Raw genomic sequence first — 24,114 nt, 5'->3', positions numbered from 1 at the left:
CAAGCATAACGACGATTTAGGGACACCAAAGTTTATCGGACCAGATCAAAAATATTCTTCCAAGTTTTGCATAATACTCGACTTTAGATGGGTGCAGACTATCCTATATTTACATTGAAAGTCTCAAACCACTACTCGGTTAAAAAAATCCTGGTTATTCCGTGCAGAGAATATAGAAAGATTCACTAGAGCAAGGCCTGGGACACCTCTTTCTTCCCCTTTTTGCCCAATAAGTACTTTTTTAAGACTCGCATATCATTATTATATTGTTGATTATTTAAAATCTTATATATATCAACACTTGTAATTGGCATTATCAAAAAAAAAAAAAGTAACAAGAAATCCAAATGCTTGAAAATGAACGATTTAAGTTGATTTACAGTTACATAAAACGAAGATGGAAAGTTCATTTTTGGCATTTTAAAGTTAATTTTCCACTTGAATTTATGTGTCGACAAGAGTATACTACTAAGCCGAATTTCCACTCAACGCCAAAGCGTAACTCAACGGAACCCGAAAGATACACGAATTTGATTGGCTATCTGCTTATTATTCTTTTGTTTTTATATTTTATTCTGTTTCTGTTCTTTGGGATAGTGAGTTAGAATGTTCTAGTTTCCTTAGAAATGTAATAGTACCACTTAAAAAGATCTGCAAAGGCAAGCGGTTTTTTAAGAGGATTTTCTGAAACTTTACGTACGACACTTTGCACTTGATGGCTGTTCTCGATGTTGGTAAATCGGAAATTGGGTGTTTCAAAGAGGTTTTGGACAAGTTTGTAAAAAATTTCAACAAATCATCATGAATATTTTTTTCCACATAACTTAAAAGGCCTGTTTCTCTTCTTCGATCGATAAGAAAGTTTGAATTTGCTTAAATACAGACCTGACTACCTGTACATTTATTTTTCAGCCCAACTTTCAAAGGCGAGGTAGTAGCTAGCTGAATTGAGGTTACTTGTAAAATCGTGTTTAGGTAGCACTTAATGTATCGAGCCCTTCGAGAGACTGTGCAGAATATGTGGGTGTACACTAACTGGAAAAAGTACTTCTAAATTGGCAGGACATGAAACAATAAATTTGGAACAGATCGGTGTATGATACACACCCACCAAATGTTATTACCGCAGAAAAAATGCTGATAGAGTGAATTCTAAAAAATGCTTAAAAAATAAAAATCATAGAGTCCCTAAATGAAAACATTTTGTCCTAGGAAAAATAGACAAAATTTTTACAAGAATTGCTTCATATGCCCCATCGTTGGGCGTTTGCGCTTTAGAGAGGTCAGTTCTAGGAGGTAATGTAAATTGGGACCTTTGTCCACAACATTATTTCACCCCTTCTTGGGAAAAGTGAACGCATTAAGGATGTTTCACTGCACTGCTCACTTCTCGTTTAACACTGCGCCACTGATGACATCAGCCAAAAACAATGGAGCACTTTAACCCAATCTGCACCCCAGGCCTTGTCTTTTTTTTGCCGTCCAATATAAAAAAAATTAATGAATCCGATCCACAAATGTAAAGTATTGACCATGCATAACATTCACTTGGCCGAAAATGTATAAGGCTATTATGAAAATTTACCGAGCGTTCGATTTAATTGGACAAAAAGTAGTCAGATAACGGCAATATTTATCTGGACTCAGCAGAAATATTTTGACGGACTGGTTAGTTTGTTCACTTTGCTTCTTCGCATAAGGCAATATATAAAAACATGGATATGCTACTGTAGCTCTTGTATATGTACACAAAAAGCACATATAAATTCATTAATAATCTTTTTCCAGTCACAATAACTTATATTTCTTCTTGCTGAGACTTGCGATATTATAAAGAACTTTCTACTCACAGTAAATACACCCATCAATATGAAATGTAAAAATATGAAAAAATTTTCGTAAATGGTAATAAAATATTCAAAATCAATAAAACAGCATGACAAGATCTAAAAAAAGAATTCTATCTTAAGACCCTCATGGACTTGGCCTTTATGCTGGCTAAATGTAACTTGACAAAAAGTATAAAACATGCCCAGGTAGGATCTGATTCAAATCGTTCCTGGGCGAATTCTCACTTTAGACGGGATGTAATACAACTTTCATTTCACGCGGTCACACATTCACACCAATATCAAATTCTCAAAACCCTACAATTTACATGCATTTTCAAATGTTCTAGTCACTGTCAACTTAAAAGAGCAGTGTTCCCATTCCTCCTTGTTCGCTCTGTTCTTTAACGAAAATCTCGAAATACTGATAAATGATAGTAACAGCTAAGAGAATTCCAGTACCAGAACCAATTGCACCCATAAAATCAGCAAGGACAGATAAAGCTCCAATACACAAACCACCAAATGCAGCTGCAGTTGGAATGTATCTAAATTCAAGTGAATAAGGTAAACACCAGAAATTTTGTATAGTATTTTACACAAAGAATATTACCTACAAGCCATAATGAAATAGGGTATTAGGGGAGAATCGATATTAGTTTTACCTGTTAAGTTCATGAATCATTGATTTTTCTCGATGTCCTCTCATAACCATTTGTTGCTCTTTAAGTTGTTTGGCAACATCTTTTGCAGACGAGCCAGAAACATCGATCCATGTTTTAGAAAAAAAGGCACAAGACCCTAACATGAATATAATGTAAACAAGTGCATGGATAGGATCAACTCCTATTTGACTAAGTGATTCTGGAGGCGACAGATAGTAACATAATCCACCAATTGGATAAGATCGAGTAGGGCCACCAGCTTCATTCCACACACCAAGCAAATTGATGAAAAAGTTGCCAGAGAATTTTGTTGACAACATTTGTGAGATAATGTAAATATTTGAAACCAAAGCACTCTAGATAAACATAACAGGATTGTTAATCAAACAACTAAGAAACATCAAAGGCCTCAATTAAACAATAGTGATTAAATGGCAACATTAGAAATTTTAAAATGGTGGTACGCTGTGAATATGTATTATACTTGAAGTTTTAAAAACTAATTACCTTCAAATTTTTAAAATATTTATTAGGTTGCAGTACCATGCTTGCATGTTTAAAATTATTTTAGGCTTTTTGCTACAAAAAGTTTAAGCTAAATAAAAATATAGTTTTTTTTGAGTAAATAAAACTATTAATACAAAGTACATATTTTCATTTTTCTTGTACATAGGCTAGGTTGAGTCATTGTTTAGCACAATATGTAAAAATATTTTATTTAAACAAACATATAACAGAAACAATTTTACCTGTAAAATAATTGGAATGTTTGATGTGTAGAACAACTTGATTGGGTAAGAACTGTATTGTCCTCTGTAACGAGCAGACTTGATTGGAAGATCCACTCTGAATCCCTAAAAAAACACAAAAACTAAATAATTAGTGACAACTCACAATTTATTCTTTTTAAAACATTCCCTAAATCATACAGGAAAAAATTGCTAATTCTCAAAAATTGGTTTGCTTTATCCTGGTACTTTTTTGTATCATTTCTTTATCTTAAAATTTTTCTCATATTAAAGTATCAAAATATTTGAATACACCTCTAGAACTTTCTAATGCATTCTTGCAAAAATTTAATTTGGGCTAAACAGAATAACAACATACCTGGAAGTATATAACAATACCAAACACGAAAACAGTAGCTAACAAATTCATTAAGTTAGGTAAATTTTGTCTGTAGAAGGCCTCACGAAGACCACGGACTTTATCAGTTCGAGTAGCAAGAAGATGGAATAAAGCAATAATAGCACCTTCAAATTCAGTTCCTAAAAATATAAATCATGATATATCTAATAAAACTTTTCAGGGATAAAAAAAACACAATGTAATTAAATTGTAATTAAATCAATAAGCATGCTTGTGGTTATTATTTATAAAGATATTAGCATGTGATAAAAGCATGCTGTTTAAGATGGAGGGCTTATAAATGACTTCCTTCCTGAGTAATACATACACTCCATCATTTGTGTTAAAACCTACAATGAGATGCCCATCACATCTTTTTATAAAAGCTTGGTAAAGTCTTTAAATGTCCCTAATTTCTTCAATTTTGAAATTCATGTTGTAAAAGCAATTAGATATAACAAACTTTGTAGGTATTGTCTTTGTGGGTAAAGAACCAATATTGTCACAATATTGGTTCTTTAACCACAATGTTCTTTGTTACTTAAGTTCTTTAGGTGTGTAACAAATAAGATTAAATTCAAACCTCTTCCGGTGTTGACAGTTGCCGGACTGAATGCTTTCCACACAATGGTTTCACAGATATTAGTGGCAATAAACAGAGAAATACCAGATCCCAAACCATATCCTTTCTGCAAGAGTTCATCAAGTAACAACACGATTAAACCAGCACAGAACAACTGGATAATGATGAGAAGACAAACACCAGCCCCAAGTTCACTTGGATCACCATACATTCCAGTCATGACATAAACAATGGCTTGACCAATTGTGATAATCATACCAAATAGTTTTTGAGCACCATTAAACAAAGCACGGTCACGTGGAGTATCACCAACTTCCAAAATTTTAGCACCAGCAAGAAGTTGCATGATCAATCCAGAAGTTACAATAGGTGATATACCCAACTCCATAAGTGTTCCTCTGTTGGAAGCCATAATAACACGAAGCCAATAAAATGGATCAGCAGAATCAGATGACATAATACCAAAGAGTGGGATCTAGAAATTAGATTTAATAGAACTACTGTCAGAGAAACTTGACTTACTGACACTAGTAGGTTTTTATAACCTGTCTGGCACCTAAAACACATTATTACTAAAAAATATGGTTTACCTGGCAACAGACCAAGAAGATAAATAAGGTGATAGCTGTCCATAATACTTTTTCACGAAATTGAATCTAGAAAAGAAAAACATTGAAGGCTATAAAAAAAGTATCAAAGAAACATTACAGACAGAAACTTAAAAGAAAAATTATAGAATAAGCACAAAATTTAAATTATAAATTATTTTTTTTCCTTGCTGTGTAATTTTTGTTGTTGTTTTGTTATTACACGTTTTAAATCCGCCATCTTTTTTACCTTGATACAAGAGTAAAGTAGCTCTCGTACACAGCACCGATTTAACAATACACGGAATACGGCTACTTTAAGACTGCATAGACAGGACATGATGAGAAAAAACTTCCCATACTTTAATAAAATTACAAAAAAACAAACGTATTTTACCTTTCTTTCAGGTTTGGATACTTCAGGAAGCACCGAAATAAACGGCTTCAACAACTCCAAAAACTTAACTAAGAATTAAAGAATATAAAGATTTTACCAGTTCACTAATTTCATAATAACGAAAAAAAGCATGAACTCTCAATTTAGTCTTTTTTACGAAAATTTTTAGAAAAACTTACAGCCCATTTTCTTAAAATCTTGTCCTTAAACTTTGCTGTGTTCTTCGTCAAAAGGGTATACAAAAATACCCTCAGCGACTTCTCTTGAAACTAAATTTTCTTTCTCTACCACGTCTCAAATCAAAACATTTGAAAAGAACGTATTCTGCCGAATGTTGGAGTTCTGCGTGGCATTGTGGGGATTTTATTACGGCAAACGTCACATATTGTAGGTGATCCGGGGGACTAAATTTTCTCTGTTCAGGTTATTCAAAAATACAAAAAATAACAAAATTTAGTTGTTTTTACTTTAAATCGTTTACTTAAAATTTATGTTTCTTGCGAAGATGATAAAATAATAAATTACAACTTTGTTTTACGTGTATTTAAAAGTAAGATTTATCAGGGGGTAGTCCATAAATCGTCACAACAACACGTATGTTAAAAAAGTTAGAACTCATCCAGTGAACTAACCAAAACAAACAAAATGGCAGAACGGCGATGCACATGGAAAGATAAAAAGAACATTTTAGCTGTTGCAATAGTCACGTCTTCACTAAAAATTTTGCTACTTAACTCATAGTAAGTAGTATTGCATGAATTACTTTTTCGCTAAATTTCTTACCTGCAGGAAACTTTTATTTTGCATGCGAAAAAAATTAAAGCTTGGTTTTAAAACTTCAAAGCTTCATTTCATCAAATCAATGAAATGAATTAAGTCAGAATTAATTTTGCCCATAATGGAAACGTCCTCACGCTAAATACTCAACACAATTAACCCTTAGAACAGAAATTAGGGCAAAAGAATTAACACGATTTAATGCTAGATGGCAACCAAAGGTGAAGCTTAACACGTAATTTTCAAGGAAGTACACACCTAAAAACGGTTACACCCTAGAACAATGTAAAACAACCATGGAGGACAAGTTGTGACTACCTAAAACTGACCAGAAACAGGCAAGAACAACTTAAACTAAGGGCAAGCACAAGCTATCCGAATACAAAGAAAAAGATGCCAGACTTGGTCCAGCCCTTGTAATTTAGAAAGTTAAGATTCAGCAAGTAATTGTTGTCACAATTTCTGCACTTTTTTAAACACTGCTGCGGATTTGTAACTCACATATGTTTTGAACTTAACAAAACGTTCGTGAACTGGCTACTTACGTCAGTCATTTATGCTTTCACACTTTCTATACAGGCCTCTATATATAGAATCAGATTTCACATATTCACTTATTCTGCTCGCTATATTGTTGTGTTAAATACAGAGAAATTTGCTATAAGAACAACCTTTAATTATACAGAGAAATACGCCAAATGTTTTTCGTGGCTGTACATATTATAATAAATCTTGCTTTATCCTTGGGATTTGTTCCGATCCCATTGAATTTGTGGTGAATGCACTTTGAGATATAACTTGATAGCATTGTGTACATGCTATCTGGACGAATAAAAAAGAAACAATATTTATAGCAGCAGTAAACTTAATCGTTTCTTAATAATGCAAATAGCCGCCAGGGTAAACAAAATATTAACAAAGGTTCTAATGTAATCAATCATCCCTACTTTTTCGTCAAGAATCGGAAATTGTCGACTGAAATGCATTTTCTCAAAGTGTTGTTTTCTGGTCCGTAACCATCAAATCAAATCAATTATCCTTGTGATTTATTGTTGTGCATCTAAACTCTTCCTTTAAACCATGATTTTGTTGTTTTACTTTCATTTGTGAAGTATTAAACTTAAATGACATGGTTTACGACTTTTTTCCCTTGAGAACTGTTTTCCTCTATTCTTTTTCACTTGCAGTAAAGCATCTTTTCATAGCAATATGAAACTGATCTCCAAGCTTGCTCGGACATAAAAAAAACGTTAACATGTTTTGTGTACATATATGTATTAGTATGTTCCGCTGATTTTTTATGTCAGATTGACGAATTTCTTCGTATTTAAAATGTATCATTATATATAAGAAAAAATGGGCAAAATCGGTCAGCTTATCATGTTATATTATACTTTTGAGAAATTGTTTGCAAAATATTGTTGGCGTAATTGTACATATTTGTCATTTATATAGTATAAAGATTTCGTGTAATTTTTCATATATGATGTATCGATATAGTGAGCATAATACGCAAACGTCTGCTATCTCATGATGTTTGCATACAAATAAAGATGCAACTAGCTCCTAAAGAAAGAAAAAGAAATCATTTTACACACAAGTTCACTATTTATTTATTTTTTGTCCTTAAGACGAATAAAATAAGATCAGTAATTAAGGATTAATCAGAGAAAAAAGGGAGATGTTTGTAAACATTGAAGATTTTAGAGGCCATTAAGAGAAAAGGAATGAGTACTAAATCACTTACCAGCAACTCAGATGAATTCAAACACAAACAAAATATCTTCAAAATAATCATCATCATCATCATTCTCAGCTTAACGTCTGTTTTATAATAAATATGCTATATCCTTTAATGATAAAATAGTATAGGAAAGGTTTCTGCTGTGTTTCTTAGAATATACTTTTAGGTTAGGAAAAAGTGTTACTGTTATCCTGTGGCTGTAGAATTACATTTGTTGTGCATGCTGGACCTTTTTTTATGACCCTCTTTGAAGTGAGAATATATGAATTTTTTTTCAAAATTAATATTTTTTATTTTTCTTTGGAATCACCATTGTAGCTGTTCAATACATTGTATATGGCCAATTCTTTTAGGTGATTATATTACAGAACAGTATCCTATAGTTGCCCTGTGGCATTTTAAAAGTGACTGCCTTTTCTTCCAACTTTAGTCTATTTATATATACTATAACTTGTTGAGTACAATCTGTCAGGAAGCTTTTAATCCATGCTTTGTTACCAGTAACAGAATGTGTTTTTTTGACATATTTTTTTTTCTTTAAACTAGCTTTCAGTTGTATACTACAGCCATGATCATTTTAACAATTACAATTATGTTATCTCTCTATATATTTATATACAACTTCACGGATCATTAAGAAAAAAAACAAAAAACTGTATAATAAATATGACTGTGTGCAAAAGAAATTTAATTAAATAAATATAATGGAGAGCTCATTACGTTCTTGTTAAGAAGTGATTTCTCCTTTATTTTAAATGTCATTAAAATTAGCAAGGCGATCACACTGCATCATATGGTCTCCTACTACGGCAGTGTCTGGTTTTATCAACATAAGTAGCATTGCAGCTACTATACGAAAATTTATAAACAACGCTAGAAGCGAGAGTTTTAGGTATTTGATCCTTGAACCTCAAATATGTTCCCAACTTAAGAGGAGACTTAAAAACTACACAAAGATGACAGAAATGCTTGAAAAAGAGTTTGATTAAGCAAGCACAGACCTGTAGTGAAATAGAACCTAAATACGGTAGAACAACTAAAATATTTAATATAATTGTTAATTTGAATCCTATTTAAAAAGCTGTGAATAAAAGAATCAACGAAATTACTCAGATATCCATTCCTTAACAATAATGATTTTAAAGTATTAACCTCGGCATGAAATTTGGAAAAGCCCGATACCCAGGAAACACATCTAAACAATAAGGTAAAAACCAAGCGTATGGCTTGCAAGTAGTAGGGATGAAGCTAACAAAGTTAGTGAAAACACCACTAAAAGTGGGTTTGCGGTACAAAGAGTGTTAAATAGTGTTAAATATATAAATCATGACTAGTTTATTTATCTACAATATTTTTATCTTTTAAAAGAATCAGTTTTCTAAAATATATCTTTTTCCTTTTCTTCTTCTTCTTCTTAATACAGGTGTTGACATACTATACTTCAACGCTGAACCAAAAAAAACGTAAACCATTTTTTTTTCTTTTTTTTTTTACCAAACATTTATAACTATAGCACACTTGATAAATTCATTTAGGACATAATAAAGGTAAACAAACTATGTGTGCATCACTTCGCTTAAAAATTAAACTTGTTTCTAAACTAACTGTTATTCTGGCTCTGTATTTTGCAGAATGGAGATGGTTATTGAAGTAGGCTTATTTGTGTGTATATAGTTTAAATCAAGTTTTCATACACATATATTCATAATGGTACCTCCCTCTTACCTTATTTTTATTATTTTTACAGCCATTCAACCGATTTTGAAGTTCATCGTAATTGGTTGGCAATTACATCAAACCTGCCAATATCACGATGGTATTTTGAGGTTGGTTTTTGTTTTTGACAGTAAAAAATAACTGCTGATGGTACAGTACTCAAAGTTTCAAAAGCACTGTTCCTCTTAATGTAAACTAAAGCATCATACAATATCATCTAGTTTTTTAAATTTAAGTTGTTATTTATTAAAAAGAATATTTATTTCTATAATATTTAGCCCATATTTTATAGGAAACATCAGAATGGACACTTGATTATCCCCCATTCTTTGCTTGGTTTGAATATGTGCTATCTTATGTAGCTTATTACTTTGATAAGCAGATGTTGCTTATCAAGAATCTGAATTATGCCAGCAACAATACAGTTTTATTCCAAAGACTTTCTGTTATAGCTGGAGATTTATTTCTGTTACTTTCGTTAAAACGGTAAGAAGATCTATTTGCATTATATATCTAGATAATAAGGTTAAAATTACAGTTTTTTTAAAAATGCATATTTACAAAACCGTATGTTATAGTTGGTAATTCTGATCAATCATTAGGCATAGTTTCTATTAAATTAACATGCCACACATAATTTTTTATAATGCTTGGCCTGTGTCTATTTGTTTGTGACAGGAAAATTGGATGTATTCATTTTATCTAAGGTGGTCAATAAATTATTATTGGCTTCTTTAATGGTACCAGTTGACATCAATATCTTGAATAAGATTATTGAAGCCATTGTGTTGCTCTTAAAATTTTGAGGTCTCACAGAAAATAGATGATATCTCCTGTGTTGGTAACATGGAGCAAGGAAAGACCAGAATTTGCCTAATTTCTCGGGGCTGGGCCAACCGAATTGTTTCAAAACTTCATCCAAGGAGATTTATACACCCTAATATCTCATAAACCGTTTATGTAAAGGACATAAACCTATACGTGATTTAACCAGCGTTTTAAACTCCACACAATAGAGCTTTTCATAATTTGGTAGTGCACTCATGTTATTACCTATGTTCGTTTACTGCTTCGACTTTAAAATTTAAAACAAGGTAAATGTAGCAACAACATTTTTGGCTATACTAAAAAATTTGCATTCAGGGAAGAGATTTTTATATTTTACCCACTTTTAACCTATTTGAATATAATTTAAAATATTGTGCTTTTAACATGACCATGAATTTATATATTTGCGAGATAGTAATTATCATGGCATCCTAGCAAGTTATGGTTAAATGTTTAACCGCTACTAAAAAATGAATGTTTTTTTTACATTTTGGCATTTTATTTTTCGTTCTTTAATAGCTGATGGAGCTCAGGAATTGTACATCTTAATAATGTGAACTTGAATTCTAAAGTAGCAAAAATTACTAACAAAAGCACTAGTTGAAAATTTTGATATCTAACCATATAATAATAAGCCATAAGAAAAATAAATTTTTTCAGCACAACTCTGACTAAGATATAATTCATTGCATGGTTGTCATAATTCCATGGATCTTGTATCTTAGCATATTGAATCTTTTTTTCGTATTAATAAGCAGAACATTAAAGTGTTATATTTTCAGCATTTTTTGTGACTTTTGTGAATTTAACCAGCTATCATTGCAATGATCCTAGAAGTCTTGTAAGGCTTTTAGCATCAGAGTGAGGACACTAGACATACCTTTGTTTTTTCTTCAATATCTTGTTCATTATTTAACCTTTTGTAACGGCAATCAAAAAAATTTATGATCCAATAATTCATTCATTTGATGGAGTAATCGGTTAGAATAAATTTTTTAAAGAAAAAGACAAAAAAGACTAAAAGATTAACAAAGGTCATAACTGCAACATTTTCCTGAGACAGTGCCTCTTATTTATAAACATGTTGATATGGTCATTGATGATATCATTAAAATTTCTAAATAAACTCTCTTCAACTGCTCGCTTGACCAAGTGGATTTTTCAAAGGGACTTACAGCTAGTATGTAAAATATACAGCAATAGTTAAACTGTGTAAAATCTGTATATACACATATCTACCTCATGATTGATGTTTTTCAGTTGTGTTTATATATTTAGGTATGTTCAATTATATAATGGAAAAGAAAAGGATGAAAACAGGAAACTGTTTATACTAATTGCAGTTCTACTTAATGCTGGGTTAATCATGGTTGATCGTATCTTTTCAATTTTTCGATATGTGTATGTTACTCCAAGAAAAAAACTTATAAAATTGTAGTTTCAACTCAACAAGAAGTTTCAGAAAATGTAATCACGCCTTGATACAATGAATGCCATGGATCTTATTTTATTTTCCATTTTGTAACACCAATGAATTGGAAAAAGGTTTGTCACATTAGTTATTTGGTATTTTGTAACAAACTTTCTGGTGCACTATATCGTTTTTATTTTATTCTTGACATTTCTAAAAGATATCCATTTTCAATACAATGGCTTCCTGTTTACTTTCTTGATCCTGTCCATAACAGACATGCAAAAGGTGAGTTTACACACGTATAAAAACTGCTAGTAAGAAAATTATATAAATGCAAGTTATTTATTGTTTATGCTGGTTAACTTCTAACTTGGTTCGTCTACAGAGCCTTAGCAGATCACAGAAATACTTTTTAGTGCTTCTTCCTTTATTAAACTAAATTTGTTTCACCACGTACACTGATAGTTTGCAAATTGTCAGCTGATAGCACCTGTAATTCGTTTTTCGTTTTAATTTATACTTTTTTTAATTAATTTTTTTAGGATCATTATTTGCTCAGTGCATTTTGGTTTTCCATCTTGCTCAACTTCAAGCATATCTTTTTATACATCGCTCCTGTCTATTTTGTTTACTTACTGAGAAATTACTGTTTTAAAAGAAACACAACTCAAACAGGTAACTTGTTTTTGTTTGCGACCTGGTGATGGTCAATTCTAGATTTGGAAAATTAGAAAAAAAGTAGACTGTTCTTTATAATTTTGAAATATATACAAACCGTTTTGTATCTACAATGTATATCAGGATAAGTGCTCCAAACAACTCAGGCTTATATTTTCTCGAGAATTATTTTGTTTGTGCTCGACAGTTTTATATAAATATAAAAATTAATTCAAGTCGATTGTGGAAAGCCAGAGCATTGAAATGTCGAAAAAGGAAGAAACTTCGAATATTGCAATAAAATTTAAAATTTTAGTTTTGTAATTATTTACTTTTGCCAGTAATTCGGGATGTTAACTGTGTGATATGTCGAGAGAAATTTAGACTAACGGAGTAGCACATTAAAATACTGTGAAAGCTTTTGGTCTATTTCACATTCTTTTAGGTTTTACAGCGATGCTTGGAGTCAATATCTTGGACTTGTCCATTGCAAACTTAGTAAAGTTGGGTGTTCTAGTTCTTAGCGTGTTCGGGTTATCTCTAGGCCCGTTCATATATATGGTATTGTTTTAATTATGACCACTGAATTCGTTTTAATTTCTTTGTTACAAAGTTTGTTTTCACAGAATCATTTTTTATAACCTTTTTTTTCAATTTTTGTTACTTTTTAATTTCATACGAAGTATCTATTTCTTTTTTATATGAAGAAACTGTAAATTTTAAAAACTTCTTTTTAGGGACAATTTAACCAGTTGTTATCTCGTTTATTTCCTGTCAAACGTGGTCTTTGCCATGCATATTGGGCTGCCAATTTTTGGGCCGTCTACAACAGCTTCGATAAGCTTGCCGTTATTACAGGTTAGTTGCAATGGGTGATGAAAGAGGAAAATATAAAAACACATGGCTTTTCTTCAGGGTTGTCAAATCTCCTCCAGAATCCTTGATTTTTTCAAAAATTATCTCCCCGAAATTTGCATTTGAGAAATCTCTCAGATCTCCTAAAATTTGATTATTTCATTTATCAGTGCGTTAATCAGAAACTTGCTATCTTTCCCAAATCTTCTCTATTTTAAATATCAAGATATCATAAAATCTATTTAAAAAAGTAATTTAAACTCTCTCTGTACTTTTTTAACTTTTCTCAATTTGAACTTTAAAAACTTTGAAAATATATATTACAATTAAAGTATGCTCTGAAAACCTTTTTTTGTAAGTTCGATTAATTAGATTTTAATTCGCAACTTATAGGTATTTGTGTATTCGAGTGTAACTGACTCAGTAAAGAGCGAAAGTATTTTTGTTTATTTTCTTCAATTCAGTTTTTTCACGATTGTTGTTAACTACTTTTTAGGTTCACGACTAGGTTTTTCTTTAAAAAATGAGCAGGTTGCTTCATTGACTGGTGGTTTGGTTGCGCAACAAAAATTCGCAGTGCTACCGAATATCAGTCCTTTCTTCACCGCTGTTATCACGGTTACCGCTATGCTGGTATGAGGACTTAAAAATTGTCATTAAATCGTTTCTCTTGACTTTAACCCTATTAGCACCGGGGAGGGAGGGGTGGCTTAAAGTGACTGCGGCTTTTTCTTTTTTCAATATCTTTTTTTGTACTCATTATTAGACTCTGAAATTTTTTGACTTTTCCTAACTTTTATTGGACTTTTTGATTCTAAAAAAAAAATTTGGATTTTTTATCTACATTTCCCTCTGTAAGCTATAAATATTTTTTTAGTTATCTCCTTCTATGCTAAGTCTTTAGTCAAAAATTATTCAGTTGATAAACATTTGAAAGTAATCACACGTGTAAGTTAAAATGAGTACCAGATGTGTAATTTACAGACCAGAATACATAATTTACAGACCATGACGTCAGTACAGGTGGTATTGACGTCATACTTGTCTCCTTTCAAAACATAGCATACTCTAAACTACGACATTTTTCATTAATACCTAAAAAAATCAGCTACCCTGTGTCTTAAAGACGTCACAACAGGTGGCAATGACGTTTTTGTTTTGTTTGTGCATGTCTACAGCAAGTTTTCAATTTGTTTTATATTCCCGTGTGTTTGGTTGAGTATTAAAATAAAAGTTGTTATGTTGTGTACTATTTTTTTATTGTTTTTTCGTTATATTACATTATCAATATGGATTTCATCTTTATTGTTATATATTCCTCATTTATCAGTACCATTCATTGATACGCGAGCTAAGTAAGAGCTTGTTGCGACATTTCTATGATGTGTTTTTAATTTCAGCCTGCTCTTCTCAAGTTATGGTATCAACCTTGCAAAAGAGATTTATTTTTACCAAGTCTTACACTATGTGCTTTCGTTTCATTTGTTTTTGGTTATCATGTTCATGAGAAGGCGATTTTGATGATTATCATACCATTAACGTAAGTTGGCCATCAAATAGAATTTTTAAAAATTTCTTTAAATTTACTCAGAATTGAAAGTTTTATGTTGACTTCATTCATCTTTCAGACTTTTGTCGGTTAAAACTGTAGCATTCGCCCGTGTATTCACAATATTGTCAATCATTGGTCATTTTGCCCTTTTTCCATTGCTGCATGAACAAGCAGGTTAGAAAAGTTACTAATTTATTTTGTTAGGTAATTTTTCTATAGTATTTTTATTACAACTTTTTCCTGGATACTAGTTTCGTTTTTACGATTTTTTGATAAAATTTGCAAAATTAAGTAACACTGAGTTTTCAGGATATGTAGTGTCCTGGAAATTTGGTTGGTATGTGGAAGGTATTTGAAATCTCCAGAAAAATTGAAGAGAATGAGACAGACAAAAATATTTTTGGACTCTCTTTATTCTGGGTAGTAATATTTAATTAGTTTTTCTCCATTTAATACTATTTCTAGTTATATATACATATTTATTTTATAGAAACTCCGATAAAGATTCTTATTTTTCTTCTCTTCACGCTCTGTTCACTCGTTTCTTTGTATCAGATACATGGGTAAGACTTCAATTTTTTGGTTTCTATAATTGATTTCCGCCGCCCTTTGCGGAATCTTTAAATTGTAATTCTTCTTTAATGCTTCTCGCAGAAAGAAAATACTATGACAGGTGTAACTCTCTATATAGCGGACACCTTTTTGTCCTCTTTAACGTTTGATCTAAAAAATTTCTATTTTACTAATTTTTAATTTCCTATATTTGGCTTAATACTGACGTTCGCTTTATATATAGCAAATAAGCTGATTCACGTAGAAGTCTTCTCAATAGAGCTATTGGAATTAAAGTAAACCCTGAGTTGCACAGTATTTTATTTTTTTAGATCGTCGGTCTCAGTGATATTTGGTATTCCGTTTGTAAAGTGGTATGAAGCTTTATACCTACTTGGTTTGTTTCCACTCTATTTATACACGTCTTTGGGACACTGGCTACTCGATTTTCAACAAAGGCTACCATTTTTACCATTATTAATAACGTCATTATACTGTAGTATTGGTGTACTTTGGTCCTGGATATTGTTTTATCGCATTCTGTGGATTGAAGATAATACAGACGAAAAGAAGACAACCTAAAAATGTTGTCAGAAATATCGATAAAATATTAATCCGGCGTGGCTGGATGAAGCAGCCGTTTTCTTTTGTACATCTTCTTTGATGGGGTGGCAAAGAAGTTATGAACTTTTTTTGGTTTCTTTTTAAACGGAACTTAAAAGAATATAGCTTCACTAAACACCTATGTTTTATTTTTGTTGTTTTTTGTTGTACTCATCTTCATTCAGATATTGTAGAGTTGTTTGTGTTTAAATTATTACTATATAATAAGTAAAAAACCCTTGAAACATTTTTTAAATTAAAAATATTTAAGGAGTTTTTCTAACTCTTCATTTATCTTTCCAATAAGGCGGTTGATGCACCGTAATTCCACTAAAACTGTTCAGATGACTGCTGCTCGTCCAGTAAACCCGAAATTTAATTTCATGGGTTTTAGATCCTAATTATCCAGCATATATTGATGATCATTAAGGTCGGGTGATTAGGTTTTGTTTGGCAACATTTATCTGGCATTTCGCAATGTAGGTTTCGTCAACAAAATTAAAAAGAAGAAATTTTCCTGTCCGCTGAGATAAATTCTACTACGCCATTTTAAAAATGTTAAATTGAGGATACACGCAATATCTTTTAAACCTGTGGTTGATTCAACAATATTTGAAAGGAAAATGTAGTAAATTCGTAATATTTCTGACCTCTTGTTTGCTCTATTTTGATTGGTCCATAAAATATGACCTACTCAAAGTATGTTAAAACATCTGTATTTGACACCTTAAACAACCAACCTGTAAATACCAGCTTTTGTACAGTAACTGCGAGATTGGTTCGATAACTGATGTGAATTTTTAGATCCCGTTCATTTATTAAAAGTAAGATCAATAAATTAAAGTTTTATTTAACAAAAGAAATAAATTGTCCGTTGTTCTTCAAGAAAATAACTTTAATTTTTATTCTGAATTTGTTTTAATTGGACTTTGAGCAAGTCATAGCGTCTTCAAGAAACTTATTCATATAAAACCCAGCTACAACGAATAGCAATTGAAGATTTTTATACATGCGCAATTGAGGTTTTCTCTGCTCTTCCGAAAGCTGTGCAGCATTCGACATTCGTTACATTTTGAATACAGACTGCAGAAAATCAAGAGCTGAAGATAATTTTTATCTTGTTAAAAAAGACATTTCTTTTTTAATTTAACGTTTGCAATATATACTTCATTCAAACATCATGGTAAGTGAAGCGTGTAATTGTTTTTGTGTTTGTTTATTATGCATAACATGACTGTCGTTCAAAGTAGACATAACTGCTGCTCGAAAGTTTGTTTTTTATTCTCGATGCGTTGAAGTGTTGAAAGATAATATGATCTCTTAATAAAGTTTTAAATTTGTGTGTTTTTCTGTTGCAGCACTTTCGTAACAACATAAATATATTTGAAATTGATGCAAAGGAAGGGAAAGCGTTTTTGCAAGGGAAATTTCTAAAAAAAAATGTCAAAAGTAGTACATTTTAATAATTATTGTTCGCTTTTCGAAAAAATCAGCCTCCATTCATTGGGATAAACCCCCTGGGTGGAGAATGACAAGAACCTCCTTAATTTTTTCTGCAAGGTATTCTTGAATTCTAATTTCAGTTTTCATATATTTATGCTTGAATCTTGACCACAAATCCCACCCCCTGAGCGTGAACCAACTGGGTGCGAGTTAAAAAACACATCTCTCTATTTTTTATTTATTATTTTTATTTCCTCTTATTTTTATTTCGTCTACAGATTTTTTGTTTTACTTTTTTATTTTTTTCTTGTGTTCCTCTCCCTTCTGTGTCTGAAAACTCAAAATACTTTCTTTCTTAAATTGGCAAACAAACACAGCAGAGAATCAGCTGATATCCAACATTTTGAAGCAAATAAAAAGCAAAATAAAAGTCGTAAATATATGCGTTGCTTTTAATATATATAAATAAGAAATAAATAGGTTAGAATAAATAAATTTTAAAACCCTATTAAACACAGCGTTTCGGTTACGTAATTATTGACACGCACAGACTTTGAAGTCCATTATATTTTAATGAGAAAATTAGCCGTTGTAATCTTCGTGGCTGTTACTAATTTTTTGTTTATCAATTGGTTTATTCACTTTTCATTTGATTTCGTACTGGAAAACTTAAAGTCAGTTTCTCTGAAGGAAAGATCAGCCATACTACTGTTCTTATATTGTTCTCAATTTTTGAGCATTCCCATCCTTATTGTTCTTATTGACTTATAACGATAATGAAGAACTTTTTTGATTTCGTTGGACCAATATTCTCTTCGCTGTCTCGTGCACTTGTACACTACATAAATTTTTTTGTGATTTATTTACATTCGGTTGAATGCTCCCCCAAAAAGGTATTTATATCCTTGCATTTTAAATATTCAAATTCGCTTTTGTTTGCGAATAAATCTAAAACTTTTATGTTTTGTTTACACCAACTTTTGCATGATGAAATTTCAATTTTATTAATTAATAGAATTTTTTTCGTAAATAAATTTAGAGGAATTATTTCATTCATAGCTAGTCCTTGTTTAAATATGAGTCACAAAAGCATTCAAGAGTGGAGGAATGCTTTCTTACATGTGTTTTTCTATTTGTCGATTTCTTTACGATTGTTGTGAATACTGGAATTCAATTTATTTTTTGGGCGTAAAGAAAGTTCATTTTCTCAGAAAAAACATAATGTAATTGAATATTTGCTTTTGTTACGTAGTTCTTTTTAGTATCTTTCTCATGCTCTCCCGCAATGGTCTTTATCCTATTTTCAAGCTCCGCTCCAAAACAGATGTTCTAAATTTCGCCCGCACTATTCTACGCTTGTTTTCTTGACGCGGGAATAAATTAATAAAATAAAAAAAACGTCCTGTTCAATATTTATTACAAGTAAACCTATAAATACTTTAGATTTTTCAGATTACAAGCGTTTCATGAAGTAGCGTTCATTTTGTTTTCTCATCATTTTTTAAACAGATGTTAATTTTTTATTAATTCGAACGTGTTCGGTAATAAACGAAAACTCGTATTCGTGGTTTAAACATATATCTTTTGGTGACACAAAGGCGCTCGGTTACATTCCATTTGTATTCACCCCATTCTTACATCGGAAAACCCATACACCTTGCTGCGGTTGCGCTTGTGTGGTTTAGAAACATTATTTTTAAAATTCGGACGTAACCATCTTACTTATTGTCAAAACAACCGACAAATAAATTTGATTTTTTGAATATGTCGTTTTATGTCCAACCTTCAGTGGCGGTGCTGTACACCACAAGTTAAGAAACGGAATATATGATTACTAATTTCCATAGCAACTTGTAATTTTTGAAATATTTTTTTGATTTTCATGGAAAAAAATTTTAAATTCTCTTTGTTGCACAACTCTGCTTTTATGTCACCGCTTGCCTCGTTCTGGTGTACGATAATTAGATAAATAGATTAAGCAGGAAAATGTTAGCCTCGTTCTTGTAATGGAGTGACTTAAGTTTTTTCAACATCCAGCTACCTGTTTTTCTTTGAAGAACAAGTTCGGACCTAAAACAACAGCTCAAAAATATATAATGTACAATACATGATTGAATCTTTTTTTTAACAAAAGATTTCGAATTCAGAGACGATCATCATCTGAAACTCGATTATACATTTTAGGGAAGGTGGGAGGGTCTCAGCCTGGTTCTTATCTTTTTGTTAAATTGTGAGAGATTTAAGCTTTTAATTCTTGAGGTGTGATTTTTATCAAAAAGATTGTTCAAATGCAATACGCCATCTGATATTATAAAAAATTTTAGTTCCATATTTTTTAAGAATTTTACGCGCGAATCACAACCTCGTCCCCAGGACGTTCTTACGCTTATGATATTCTGACAGGACGGCTCTGTAGTAGTCCTATTGGAATATCGTAGGCGTAGAAATGCCCTGCTGACGAGGTTGACGTGAATCATATTTTGAATTATTTCTTTACGAAGGGATTAATATAAAATAACTTTCGTGTTTCGCGCCAACCTCGTTTACAGAGCCTGAGAAGGAGGTTGCATTTGCACAAATAAAAAATTTACACTGGCTTTTTTTGTCGCTTAGTATGTGGTGAGTGATAAAGGTAAAATGCCCTGGAAACGAGGCTGGGTTTGTGACTGTGAGAAGAACTAGCGCATAATATTACTATATATATTTTCTTCTTTTTAGAGAGAGTGTGTATCCATTCACATTGGACAAGCAGGATGCCAAATTGGCAATGCATGCTGGGAATTATATTGTCTTGAACATGGCATTGAGCCATCAGGACTTGTTTCAGCAGACCATGAAGCTGAACCTGGTGATTCCAGCGGCTCATTTTTCTCCGAGATGGAAAGTGGTAGGCAAGTCCCAAGAGCAATCTTTGTTGATCTTGAACCCAGTGTCGTAGGTAAGGTTGTTACGTTTTAATTTCGAACCCAGTTCTTTCTGTTCTATTATTTCAGAACGTGTCAAAACACAACTTATTTCAAATTTTAACGAAAAGGCTGTACACTTTTGTGTTAACTGCAGAAAATTCAAATTTTGTCATGGCCAAATAACTATTAAATAAATCGAGTACTTTCCCGCCATAAATTTTCGTTGCGTATGAAAACTTGTGGAAGAAAAGAGTAGCTAAAAATTTCGTATATAACAGCCCCTGTTTTTGACCGGCAAACAAGATATATCCTTTCATGCTTGTGTTCCCAAAGCCACCGTTGCTATGCGGGACAAGGTCCTTTGGGTGAAATACGTATGATCGGTTATTCGCTTCTTTATTTGTTTAATTGATTGAACTGATTAAATATTTTTAGATGAAATAAGAACTGGTGCATACAAAGAGTTGTTCCATCCTGAACAACTAATCACTGGCAAGGAAGATGCTGCAAACAATTTTGCACGAGGTCATTATACAGTTGGTAGGGCCATGGTGGATCAAGTTCTCGATAAAGTTCGAAGACTTGTAAGTTGAAATATACATTTTCATTTTACAACTTAGTTTCCACTATTCTTTATGTCTCATGGCAATCACCTTTTGAATTTAAAAACGGTTTCTTATGCCATGAATTTTTTTTTCTGGGGTGTGATTAAGAAATGAAAGGGGGTTGAATGTTGATATAGAAAAGGCGGATCTATTGAAGTCTTATTTGGTTTCGGCAACATAGCTTATGAAACACAGAACAGGTTAATACCTCATGAAATCTTTTTAGACGGATATGTGTGAAGGTCTACAAGGCTTCTTATTATTTCACTCATTTGGAGGAGGTACAGGGTCAGGTTTATCTGCAAGAATAATGGAACGTTTATCAGTTGATTACGGAAAGAAGAGCAAATTGCAATTTGCAGTTTACCCAGCACCGCAAGTCTCCACCGCAGTTGTAGAACCCTATAATTCCGTTTTGACAACCCATTTTACATTTGATCATTCCGATTGCGCATTTATGGTGGACAACGAAGCTATCTATGATATTTGTCGAAATAATTTGAATGTCGAAAGACCAAACTACACAAACTTGAATCGTTTGATCAGTCAAGTTGTATCATCCATCACCGCTTCTCTTCGATTTGAAGGTTAGTTAACTTTTGCGCATATATCTTAAAAGCTAAAACAACCTTGTAATTTATGACAATTTTAACCTTTTTATGTGAATTTTACAAAATAGCCATCCATGGTAGCTAAATGATGTATTTGATCTTAAAAACTTTCCTACCTTTCTCATACATACACCACGAATATCAATACACACTCTTAACGTCCTTTTTTTAGTCAATACAAAGGTAGCAAACTTTTGCATTTTATGGTGTTTTAGTGGGGAGTTTATCCAAGTGGTTTTTCTTTTAAGATTTTAAAGTTGTCACCTAAGCGATTATTTTGACTAGCAATGTTGTTTATTTCACTTTTTACTATAAAGATTCAAATAAAAATGTTTAGTTCAAATACGTCTGTCCTTAAAATAATTGAAGGTTTTGAGACGATTAATTTTTATCTTTTAGGTGAATTAAATGTTGATTTAAATGAATTTCAAACTAATTTGGTGCCATACCCAAGAATTCATTTCCCATTGGCTAGTTTTGCACCAATTATTTCTAAAGAAAAAGCTAACCATCAAGCTCTTGATGTTAGCGAGATTACAAAAAGTGTATTTGAAGCCCAGAACCAAATGGTAAAATGCGATCCAAAGGATGGGAAATACATGTCGTGCTGTGTTTTGTATCGTGGCGACGTGCAACCAAGAGAAGTGAACGCGGCTATCACAAAAATTAAGGCAATGCATTCTGTACAATTTGTTGATTGGTGTCCAACCGGATTTAAAGTTGGAATTAATAACCAAACGCTTTACGCACAAGAAGGTAAACAATCTTCTTCAAAATCGTTTTTATTCTGCTAGAATAATTCATTGTAGGCAAGTAACTATTGCTTTAGCCGGCAAAATATAAATATATATATGTACGTGAAGAGGTTATCATTTCTTCATACAACTTTTTTTTTCAGTTTGAGACGGCCTTTTAATTCCGGTTATGGTTATGGTTATGGTTACGGTTCTGTAATGATGTTTTTTTCAACAGGTAGCGATCTTGCTCCCGTCAAGCGTGCAGTGTGCATGTTGAGCAACACAACCGCTATGGCTTCGCTATGGGCAAGATTGGATCATAAATTTGATTTGATGTACAAAAAGAGAGCTTTTGTTCACTGGTAAGTGTTATCGAGAAAGTCGAATCGTCTGTTTGTTAGACATGGATTCTTTCTATAATTCTTTGTCTATGCCAATTAAAATTTCACTAATTAAATAGTAAGACATAAATAAGTCGTCGGCTAAAACTTTCGGCATTTTTTTTTCCCACCTCTTTTGTCCTATATGTAGCCACAAGAACGACGGAAACAACTGACTCACTAAAATTTATATTTCCGAATCTATTTAACTCTTTATGACTTTAAAAAACATCAATTATCGTCACAGAAGGTTAAAAAATACTGACATGTTCTCTAGTGACCATAACACGTGACCACTTTAACGTATTAAGAGTGCAGCCTGTGTAAAAGAGACACAAATTTACTTAACAACGATGCACAATTCTACCATGGTTAAGAAACATGGCGGCTAGAAATAGTAGTCGTCAAAGAAAAAAATACTTTTTGCGGACGACTACGTTTTCCTTTAATTTGCAAAATTAATTTTTGCGGATGCAAAAGATTCAGTATTTCTAGAAGAGGCAAAAACGTATTTAGTCTATTTTTGCAGATCCGCAAATAATTTCTATCCAGGTATTCGCCAGGAGAGAAATATTTTAATCTGAAAAATCTGACCCCCGAAATTTCATTTTTTAAAAGAACAATAATTAGTATTTGCGAAAAATAAAACAGCTTACTAAAAATTTTGTAGGTATGTCGGAGAAGGAATGGAAGAGGGAGAGTTTAACGAAGCAAGGGAAGATTTAGCTGGTTTGGAACGCGATTACGAAGAAGTCGGCGGCAACAGTCAACCTGATGAGGAAGATGACGAATACTAAGCACATTTTCACACACACATACGTTACTCATTTCTTCTATAAGACAAAGCAAAAACACTTTTTCGTTTCTTTATCATACTCACTCATTTATTTATAGATACTTTGACACAATTTATTTTTTAGTATTCTTATGTTATATTTAACTGTGTGGGTACCATGTAGAAATTCGAACATGCGTTTTAATCAGAATTTTTTCAAGACCCGATTGTTAAATTATATATCTCTTTGTACTAGCTTCATGTTAGAATTTTCCTACTATTGCTTTCACCTACTATGGTCATAATATATATACCATATCAAATTTAACTGTCTTTCGTAAGTCATTCGTCCCTATTTTTGCAACGTGTGGTAAATTTCTAGTCTTTAGCATTTATTTATTAACTTCTTCATTTTTTGTCACGCATACGCTTTTGCTCGAGATTATTTAGCAGAAAAAAGAACTCCGCGACAACCCGACACAAGACATAATTTTCATCCCGAAGATGTGATCTTGCTCTCGCGTGCGTTCTTTGGCATAGTAACTTGTCATTAGGATACGCATCTCGTATGATCTTTTTTTTTTTCAAAATTATGCATTAGTTAACTTTATATTTATTTGTATTTAGTTAGAAAAGAAATACATTTATAAAAAGATGTTTTCAAATTTATATTCAAATTTCGTCAAAAAAACTGGAACTAAATACTACAAATTCTCTTCTGGAACATTTTTAAAATAATTAATTATATTTAATATACTATAAAAAAATAA

General features: G+C 31.9%; 3 protein-coding genes across 4 annotated transcripts; 2 read left to right on the top strand and 1 right to left on the bottom strand.

The window, feature by feature from the left end:
- Positions 1-1,762: 1,762 nt before the first annotated feature.
- Positions 1,763-5,532, bottom strand: LOC130654941 (protein transport protein Sec61 subunit alpha). Its single transcript, XM_057457598.1, has 8 exons — positions 5,369-5,532; positions 5,190-5,257; positions 4,796-4,861; positions 4,206-4,680; positions 3,602-3,762; positions 3,244-3,348; positions 2,495-2,850; positions 1,763-2,377 (listed from the first exon to the last, which is right to left on the bottom strand). The coding sequence occupies exons 1-8, from the start codon at positions 5,373-5,375 to the stop codon at positions 2,191-2,193; spliced, it is 1,425 nt and encodes a 474-aa protein (XP_057313581.1). The 5' UTR covers positions 5,376-5,532; the 3' UTR covers positions 1,763-2,190.
- Positions 5,533-5,785: 253 nt separating this feature from the next.
- Positions 5,786-16,025, top strand: LOC130654940 (probable dolichyl pyrophosphate Glc1Man9GlcNAc2 alpha-1,3-glucosyltransferase). Of its 2 annotated transcripts, none has more exons than XM_057457596.1 (13): positions 5,786-5,929; positions 9,458-9,536; positions 9,719-9,912; positions 11,533-11,630; positions 11,886-11,953; positions 12,211-12,343; positions 12,771-12,886; positions 13,063-13,183; positions 13,677-13,813; positions 14,581-14,720; positions 14,809-14,906; positions 15,223-15,295; positions 15,617-16,025. In XM_057457596.1, the coding sequence occupies exons 1-13, from the start codon at positions 5,835-5,837 to the stop codon at positions 15,864-15,866; spliced, it is 1,602 nt and encodes a 533-aa protein (XP_057313579.1). In that variant the 5' UTR covers positions 5,786-5,834; the 3' UTR covers positions 15,867-16,025. The 2 variants fall into 2 exon arrangements, with proteins under 2 accessions (XP_057313579.1, XP_057313580.1); XM_057457597.1 differs by lacking the exon at positions 5,786-5,929 and adding an exon at positions 7,849-7,962.
- Positions 16,026-16,892: 867 nt separating this feature from the next.
- Positions 16,893-23,999, top strand: LOC130654943 (tubulin alpha chain-like). Its single transcript, XM_057457599.1, has 7 exons — positions 16,893-17,070; positions 20,049-20,268; positions 20,672-20,820; positions 21,068-21,428; positions 21,852-22,208; positions 22,425-22,551; positions 23,240-23,999. The coding sequence occupies exons 1-7, from the start codon at positions 17,068-17,070 to the stop codon at positions 23,364-23,366; spliced, it is 1,344 nt and encodes a 447-aa protein (XP_057313582.1). The 5' UTR covers positions 16,893-17,067; the 3' UTR covers positions 23,367-23,999.
- The last annotated feature ends 115 nt before the right edge of the window (positions 24,000-24,114 follow it).

Source organism: Hydractinia symbiolongicarpus, chromosome 8 (assembly GCF_029227915.1).
Source record: "Hydractinia symbiolongicarpus strain clone_291-10 chromosome 8, HSymV2.1, whole genome shotgun sequence".
In the NCBI taxonomy this organism is placed as follows: Eukaryota; Metazoa; Cnidaria; class Hydrozoa; order Anthoathecata; family Hydractiniidae; genus Hydractinia; species Hydractinia symbiolongicarpus.
This window is presented reverse-complemented; position numbering and strand designations above follow the sequence as displayed.

What these genes read in the sequence shown, in the direction of transcription:
- LOC130654941 (XM_057457598.1), bottom strand. An exon ending in TCTTCTTGGTCTGTTGCCAG is followed by an intron (nt 4,681 to 4,795) that starts GTAAACCATATT and finishes TCTAATTTCTAG; the next exon opens with ATCCCACTCTTTGGTATTAT. An exon ending in ATGATTCATGAACTTAACAG is followed by an intron (nt 2,378 to 2,494) that starts GTAAAACTAATA and finishes ACTTGAATTTAG; the next exon opens with ATACATTCCAACTGCAGCTG.
- LOC130654940 (XM_057457596.1), top strand. Translation starts at nt 5,835, where the DNA reads ATGGCAGAACGGCGATGCACATGGAAAGATAAAAAGAACATTTTAGCT. An exon ending in AAGAAACACAACTCAAACAG is followed by an intron (nt 12,344 to 12,770) that starts GTAACTTGTTTT and finishes ACATTCTTTTAG; the next exon opens with GTTTTACAGCGATGCTTGGA. An exon ending in ATTGCTGCATGAACAAGCAG is followed by an intron (nt 14,907 to 15,222) that starts GTTAGAAAAGTT and finishes TTTATTTTATAG; the next exon opens with AAACTCCGATAAAGATTCTT.
- LOC130654943 (XM_057457599.1), top strand. An exon ending in TCTTGAACCCAGTGTCGTAG is followed by an intron (nt 20,269 to 20,671) that starts GTAAGGTTGTTA and finishes AAATATTTTTAG; the next exon opens with ATGAAATAAGAACTGGTGCA. An exon ending in AACGCTTTACGCACAAGAAG is followed by an intron (nt 22,209 to 22,424) that starts GTAAACAATCTT and finishes TTTTTTCAACAG; the next exon opens with GTAGCGATCTTGCTCCCGTC.